Source organism: Malus sylvestris, chromosome 12 (genome assembly GCF_916048215.2).
Source record: "Malus sylvestris chromosome 12, drMalSylv7.2, whole genome shotgun sequence".
Lineage (NCBI taxonomy): Eukaryota > Viridiplantae > Streptophyta > Magnoliopsida > Rosales > Rosaceae > Malus > Malus sylvestris.
Window position 1 is genome coordinate 16,124,342 of NC_062271.1, and position 8,746 is coordinate 16,133,087.

General features: G+C 37.8%; 1 protein-coding gene across 1 annotated transcript; it reads left to right on the forward strand.

The window, feature by feature from the left end:
- Nucleotides 1–3,936: 3,936 nt before the first annotated feature.
- LOC126591937 (expansin-A9-like) lies at nt 3,937–6,047 on the forward strand. Its single transcript, XM_050257653.1, has 2 exons — nt 3,937–4,195; nt 5,168–6,047. Exons 1-2 carry the CDS (start codon nt 3,952–3,954, stop codon nt 5,794–5,796), a joined length of 873 nt encoding a protein of 290 aa, XP_050113610.1. The 5' UTR covers nt 3,937–3,951; the 3' UTR covers nt 5,797–6,047.
- Nucleotides 6,048–8,746: the final 2,699 nt, after the last annotated feature.

Consider the following 8,746-nt stretch of genomic DNA (forward strand, 5'->3'; position numbering starts at 1 on the left):
AATTTGACAAATGCTCATGGTGTTATTGTCTCCAAAGCAGTGCATTAATATAAGAAACATGTCCATAAAAAAGACTAGGGTTTCTTATATTAATGCACTGCTTTGGAGACAATAGCACCAATAACATTTGTCAAATTATTAATTTGTTAGAGAAAATAAAAATGGTAGACAATAACACCATATGTCATTTCTCATGCATAGGAATGAGAGGGAAAAATAAAATCGAGGATAGGAATTAGCGGGAAAAAATAGAGGGAAAGTTTTGCTTTTTTTTTTTATTATTTTCAGTTTTTTAATCATTTTTAAGAGTGAAATAACTTAACTACCCTCACATGTTGTGCACATGGTCTCACTTAACGGAAATATGGATGGAATATATGAAAAACTAACGGTAGGGGGCAAATTGGCTAAACAAAATTAGTTTGAGTCCTTAATTTTCCAATGGAAAAGTTCAGGGGGGAAATCGAAAGTGAGGTGAAAGTTCAGGGGGTAAACCGACAGTTTACTCTATATTAATTGAAGAAAAACATATGGAGGGAGCATAAAACCTAAGCCCCGACTCATTATTTTTAGAAAAAAAATTATTTTATTATTAATTTTTTTAACAAATGATATTATCTACATTAGGGGTGGGGGGTGAGTCAAACCTCACAATGGGACATCCATAATAATGTGGTTTAAATTCACTTTTAGCGAGAATCGAACCTAAGATCACTCACTTATAAATGAAGAGGATTACCACTAAACCGTAGCACTAAGTAGCTAGAATTTTTTTATTAAGAGATCCTTTTAAACTTCCGCAATTTCTTTATCCTGAGCATTTTTTTTTCTTTTCATATTACTAGAGAGTTGTTTTTTTTTTAAAAAAAAAAATTACCTACATGCTGTATAATAAAAAATTTCAATTTGTTGTAGATCTAATTTACTAAACAATTACAATGGCACAGAGAGAGTAGAGAGAAATGTGTAATTGTGAGGGGTGTGTTATTCCAACCTATTGTGCATTTATTTATAGTAGTAGGAAGATAAATTATTTACTCCAATAGGATTACAACTCTAATAGTCTAAGAGATATGACATAATTTATGTTGGATATTCTATATATGATATGATTTTGTTGACCCTAAAAACTACCAAGCCTACCTGGCGCGCAGGCCAGAGTAACTAATGAGCTAACTACGTCCTTCGGTTGATGCGGGGCGTGCCAACTCATCGACCGAAGAGTAAAAATATGTTGATGTTGTGTTGAGCGAACGGCTGACTTCTTGATCTTGCGACTGCAACCGACGAAGGAACACTCTCGGCCTTTGGGCTCTAAAGCCTGAAGACAAGGCTGCTGGTTCTGCAAAGTTCACAAATCGTCAGCGCCGGATTTGGTCACAGTGATTATATTCGTAAGAGTATAAGCACGCCAAATCGACACTAGAGTATAGGGGCACAGATACTCAAAACAGATATATGTCTTGACAGTAAATGTGGTTCGGCTATCAGAATGTCAAACTTTAAAGCTTACCTGTGAGTATCCAATCATAAAACAACTTGGTGTTCAATGTGCCGAGCCCTAGTAAACTGTAACACCTCACCTTGCCGAAAAGGCTAATGAGATGACCTCTGCCAATAAAGACCCGAAAATCTTTCTCAACCGAGACTTGGATAGATAACCAGTCGACCTCGACGCAGTACTGTTTATCTAAACTGAAGGTATCCCATGGTTGGCCGATTCTATGGCGATAATGTTGTTTATCCAAACTGAAGGTATCACTGGTTGCCTTCACAGTGCTGTTTATCCAAACTGAAGATGTGTTGGCGAAAAAGAAAATAAAAATCTCAAGGTTGTTGAGAGGTTTAGCGTGGAGCGAGAATTTGCGCAGGGCAGTTTGTGTGTTGAATTGGAGGGGCTTGAATGATGTCCTCATCCCTCTATTTATAGTAGCCAACCTGCTTCTGATTGAATCACAGCCATTCTCGAATTATAACTCATTTCCCCGATCCAACCTTATCTCGGCCAGTCCTACTCCTACTAGGACTTCGAACTCAACCCCTTATTAGGCCACATTCAATCCCAAACTTCAACATTCTTATCCTGTTGAAACTCCTTCTCGTAATGGGACTCACCCACATCCCATGGATTCCTAATGGGACACGGCAAGCTTTGACTATGCGGCCCATGAGCTGGATGACCCCCAACAACTCCTAAGCACGGCCTCTGGGCCGAGAATAATTCTAAACTCGGCCCAAACTAGTATGATATGTCATAAACAGGAAATAAACACGTTAATCAACATTTAATAATAATTTAATCATTAACAACTACATTATTTGATTTGAAAATTTGATCTCCGTACCATTACCCTCTTTGAAATTACTGGAGTCAGCCCATTAATTTTTTTTTATAATTTTATAAGGGTTTTTTGTTTTTTGGTAACATAATGGAGTGAATCACATTAAAAACTAGCTTAAAGGGTTATTACAGATAATTCGAATTGTAAGGACTCCCACCATAGTACACAGGACAACGCCCTACAGTGAAAACAGATATGCAGCAGCCCTATGTTAACGGTTAACTATGTTGTTGGGTGGCAAGTGTATATTTTGAATGCATAAAATTATTATTTTTCAATAACAATAGAGAAGAATTAGACGAGATTAGTTATTTGTCAACAACTTAAATCATTGTAGTCAGGGGAAGATTGAAATGTCTCTCTGAGTCTTCCTGGCACCCGAAAGAAGTGGATAACCGTGGTTTGCCACCAGTTGTCTTTTTTTTTTTAAATAAAAAAAAACAACTTAATCATTGTCATAGACAAGTATAATATTTTTAAACTAATATAACAAATTAAATAATATGTTACATTAGGTCGGATCCGCCTATAAAACGTATTCTATTTATTAGATTGGAAGTCTCAAATCCATATTTTATTAATTACCTTGACTTAAGATACCGTAAGGTACGTGTCTCAGAATTGCAACTTTCTTGATATTCCTTGGACTCACCCTAATTGATAACAAACCTCCCTAATGATCTATTAGTTCACATGCTCCTTCGACATATGTTCTCACTTATCCTTGTGGTCAATTACTCGTTCTTAGGTTGCCAGGAATACAGAATCATGTGTTACCAGACGTTAATTGATTTTTTGGCGTACAAGAGTCTTTTCGTGGTTAAGAAATTATATTATATTTCTAATGAGTTTGAAATGCAGAGTTGTATGTGTTATTTCTAATTAGGATGCCAGGAATACAGAATCATGTGTTACCAGACGTTAATTGATTTTTTGGCGTACAAAAGTCTTTTCGTGGTTAAGAAATTATATTATATTTCTAATGAGTTTGAAATGCAGAGTTGTATGTGTTATTGCTTTTGGGATATGTGGCTTCTTTTTCTTGCTCTAGATATTTCCCACATGGTTTTCTCCGAGTAAGGTTTGTTCTGATGATCACGTTTGGTATGTCTGCTCTATATAAGTTTTTTTTTATCGTTTTTGATCCAATTTGAATTGATCTATAAAAGGATTGTCTTGAAGACCACTTGCCTACGAATTATCTTGGAAGAGTTTAGTGCCAAATTTGCTTGCTAGAATTAACTATACCAATTTAAGCACAAAATGGTATTGGTTACAAACTGTTATCGGTCATTTAAATCAAGTGTGCTTTGCCATTTTAGTTTACCTATTCAGTTTGTTGACCCTTATTTGCTATAGAAAGGAAGGCACATTTAATGGGACCTAAACAGATGAAGATTTTGGTCCTAGTCTACTTCCTCCTATATAGCTATGGCATGCACGAATCAATTAACATCCTAAATACGATCACCCAACTAATTTAACCGAAATAAACGCTACAAAAAGAAATGGTCAAACTACAAAAATAACCTGCATCTTGTAATATACATACTCAACTGACGCCGAAAATTAATATCTAAAAAATAAAACGAAGGAGAGAAAGATAGCAATGGCCATGCCAATGTCCTCACCGAGTGCCAACGCCATGACAATGAAGGCATTGCCTTTGCGAGCCCTCCTGGGGCCAATCCTGCTATGTCTTCTTCTTCTCCCTGACCATGTTCATGTCTCTGCTGCCGACCGTGTGCTTCTTAAAGCCGAGCAGGATCACGATAGGGTTGGGCCAAAGTTCAAGCCTGGCCCTTGGAAGCATGCTCATGCCACATGCTACGAAGGAGGCTCTGGAACCTTTGGTATGAACCCTATCAACAAGGACGGAGCCATGAAGGGACCATAATGGTCCCGGGCCTACCTAACATTTTTTACACACAGAAAAAATTAGAGTTATTTTTCTGATTTCTAAAGACTTTTCAAGGTTTTAGAGTCTCAACTAGAATCTTTTCTTTATTTTCTTAACTAAGTTTTATTCGAGGCTGGTGGCTCTTATGCAGTTAACCAGCGTCACTGTGAGTTTTGAGGGACTCAGGGGATTAGAAGAGGGATAGAGAGAGGAAGTAGGCGAGAGAGCTGGTTTTATTTTTTTTTATTTTTGCTTTATTTTTTTATTTTATTCTTTGAAGTCTTTTAATACTATTACTTTTGCTTTTTCTTTTTTCTCAAAGGGATTTTTTTTGAATCTGAGTCATGATACTGGGCATGAGGTTGAGTTGAGAAAGAGGATGACAAGAACGACATCATACTACTTAACAACTCACCCATTCCCATGTATTATGAACCATCCTCTTACCCAGCCAATTTCTTACAAGGGAATCTATTGCTCACATGATGTAGCAAATTTATATGGAAATTGCTTGCCAAAGATTTTTCTCTATTAGCCGTTAGGAATGTTTGATAATGTTTTTGGAATGCTTAGCAATATTTTTGGAAGTGAGGATCCTCGCCAGATCCTCAAATCAAATCTGTTCGTCGTATATTATGTGGTCATAAATTATTGCAATTTTTTTAATTTAAAATTATATAAATAGTATATGACGAAAACTGTCTGCACGATGTACGATGAATAGATATGATTGGAGGATCTTGCAATCCTCACAAAGAGTATCCAGTGAGGGTCCTCTCTCTATTTTTGGACACCTAAAAGCTCTTTTTATAAGAGCAAAACGTGATTTTCAATTAAACACTTGCATTTTTAATAGAAATTTTGGCATGCTTCTAATAAAAAAACTAGCACTAATTAATTCATGAATTTTTTTTGAACCTACTAGGTGGAGCTTGTGGTTACCATGATGTTGTTAAAGAAGGTTATGGCCTCAAAACTGTAGCACTAAGCGATGCACTGTTCAACAAAGGGCAGTCGTGTGGTGCATGCTTCGAAATCAGATGTGTAGACTCACCCCAATGGTGCAAGCCCGGGCAGCCAGTTGTGTCAGTCACAGCAACAAACCACTGCCCTCCAAACTACAACCTCCCAAGTGACAATGGAGGATGGTGCAATTCGCCACGCGAGCATTTCGATATAGCCAAGCCCATCTTCCTCCAGATTGCTGAGTACAAGGCTGGCATTGTCCCAGTTGAATATCGAAGAGTGCCATGCAAAAAACAAGGAGGCATTCGGTTCACAATAACTGGGAATCCTTATTTCAATGAAGTGATGGTTTGGAATGTCGGAGGCTCTGGGGATGTAACAAGTGTCGAAGTGAAGGGTGACGGCAAGCTTCCATGGACGCCGTTGAAGCGAATGTGGGGTCAGAGGTGGACCACCGATGCTAAGCTTGTTGGGGAGTCATTGACATTTAGGGTTGGTGAGAGTGATGGAAGAACCATTACTTCAGTGAATATTGCCCCTAAGAATTGGCAGTTTGGTCAGACCTACGAGGGCAAGAACTTCGATTAGAGTAGAAACATGTTGGAAGCTTCATTTTGATGCTTTCGACTAGGAAATTAATGAACAAGCTCTAATGTTTCTTTCAATTCTTTACCTTTTGTTGATTGAATTAGTTTTGCTTGTTATGTTATATGTATAAGTTGCAATGAAATGGTTAAGCAAAGGGGTTGCCATGTTAGGTGGATAGAACATGGATATAGTTCTAGATGTACCATTAATTAGGTTAAATTTTAATTTGACGAAAAGTAATTTAGTTGTGACATCCTGTCTTTAGATTTCACTATTTAATTTTACATATTTTGTATTTATGCTAATTTATTTTATTTTTGTTAATTTTAGATTCTTACTTAGTTACAAAGTTGGAATTTTTGTAACGAGTCATTAAAAATCTATAGACTTTTTGGGTTAGTCTTAGAATTTTTGGGTAGATTCTAGGAATGCGTAAGCAAAAACCATTTGCAAAACAGAGTAGTAACGAAGGAGAAATATGCAAGTAAAGGCAAGGGCGAAATGGTCTTTTGGACCCTATGCTTCTGGAAGGCTCCAGGAAAACGGGAGAAAGGATCCCGTTGAGGAACCCACATGGACGGGAGGGGATTGGTTCGCCCTTCCCCCCTAATAACCCTTCTCCCTTTGACCTGTTTCCGGACCCATTTATGGGCAACGATTCCAACGCTGATTTTGGCGTTCTTTGATCGATTCACTCGACGCCACCACCTGGAAACGACTCACCGCCATCCCACGACCATTTTCCACCTAAGGTTTCCGTTTTTTGGCCGCCGTTCCCGACAGGACGAGTTCGTCGGTCTCCTGAATTCCTCGCTGGCAATCTTGCGATTCAGTTGACTCTGATGTCAACCACCACATCCAGTTCAAAGCCCACGACCCTAGGAGGTGATTTGTGGGCCCCAATGGTCTGATGGTGCAGTGGCGGTAGCAAAGTGGCGTCGAATCACTTTGGCCACCCACCACTTTCTTGACAATTTACGCCATCTTCTATCCCTATTAGACTTCGTCACAGGTATGAAAATCATTCCTTATACTGAGTTTTATTTGCTTGTAAAATTTGGTAGAAATCTTAATTGGTCGGAAACAAAGTTTATGAACTGCCAACCCAAGTGTGGACTTTGGCAGAATGGAATTTTGGACAGCGAGATGTCTTCAATGTCTTGGTTTGGTTCCAAGGTCCGTTTGTTGAAATATACGATGGTTCGATAATTTGATTTATAGAAAGTCGAACCGCTGTTTGACTTTCAAAATTGATGTCGATCTGGCCGTTGGATCGCTATGATACTTTACTATGTTGTTGTGGTTATTATTTGAGGACTTTAGAAATTTACATATTGGAAATCTGATGTAGATATCTTCTGGATTGAAGAATCTTAGATTATTGACATTTATATTTGACATTAATCCAACCGTTAGATCGTTACAAAATTATAATATGGCGTTGGGTGTAATATTTGAGAATATTAGAAATTTATGGATTGGGAATCCAAAGTACGAGTCTTCCCGGATTGAATTTCTAAATTTGTAGGACCGATTCTTGATAACCACTTAAAATTGTGATTAACTAAAGATCTGACATTCAAATCGTCACAAATTTTTAATATGTTGTCCTAGAAATACATAGAGACTTTTACAAAGTTACGAATCAAAGATCCGGTGGGTGAATCTACCGGATTGGATTACTAGGGTTGTTGATCGTTCCGTTGATCACGTTGACCAATGGTTGATTTTTGGTCCACATTTCCTGAATTGTTCTTTAATACAAAAATTAGTATTATTAAAGGCTAGGTAGAGCCTAGTGGGCCCATCTTGTCCATCGAGTTATACCAGTTAATGTATATCTTAGGTTGTGTGCCACTTATTGAACTACTAGAAGATATAAATGATATGTGTGATTGGTAGTACGAAAATATGAGCTAGAACCATGTTAGAATTATTTCGTAGAACTTGTATGTATGTGTGAGTAGATATTTGTTTGTGTTGTGGAATTGATAGTGTGTATGCTAATAATTATAATTCATGTCGACTTGATATGTGATGTGTGATGATATGACTGCACCATGTAGCAATGATACATGGATGGTCCTACCTGGTTAATTCGCATTGGGGGACGATACGCATTCTAGAGGTGACTCTGCCTGATTAATCCGCATTGGGAATTCACTCCTACCTTGTTACACTATTCCCATGGGTTGTTTCACCTAGTTCATCTGTATTGGGGAACCAATTATTGAAGGCATGTCCATGGTCCCACCTGGTTAATGTTGGGGGACCATGCGCACCCTAAGGGTGGTTCTGCCTGGTTAATCCACATAGGAGGATCACGTGCACCCTAATGGTGACTCTGCCTGGTTAATCCACGTTGGGGGTCACTGCCTAATTGGTTTACTTCTATAGGAGGTTCCGCATAGTTATCTGCATTGGGGAACCATACGCATTCGAGGGGCGACTTCGCCTAGTTAATTTGCATTAGGGAACCATATGCATTTGAGGGGGTGACTCTGTCTGGTTAATCAGCATTGGAGGGTTACTGCCTTCTTGGTCACGTTATATCTCTAGGTGGTCATGCCTGGTTATTCTACATTAGGGAACCATACACATTCTTGAGTGGTGTTTCGTTGAGTGATTCGGAATCCCTCTTTCCATTCAGCTCCATTGATTTGTTCTATAACTAGATCTTTAGAAATCTTTTACAGTTCCTCTGTATCACTTTAGCTTTAATTTTCAGCATGTTTATGAACAAAAGAATTGAGAATATGAATCAATAGGAAGATGGCCGTCTGGGTGATTACTTCGAGATTTTCAATTAGTTTATTTATAATTTTATAAAACATGGTTTTATAATGATGTTGATTGGTTGGTTGATTAATATAGTTAAAGATTAATATTATGCATCAATTTTTCAAGGAAATATTATACGATGTTGATTGTGGTTTGTTGATGGATAATG

Bases quoted from the DNA above. Each gene is read 5' to 3' on its own strand.
- LOC126591937 (XM_050257653.1), top strand. From the start codon at position 3,952: ATGGCCATGCCAATGTCCTCACCGAGTGCCAACGCCATGACAATGAAG. The intron at 4,196-5,167 runs GTATGAACCCTA...TGAACCTACTAG, and splicing joins AGGAGGCTCTGGAACCTTTG to GTGGAGCTTGTGGTTACCAT.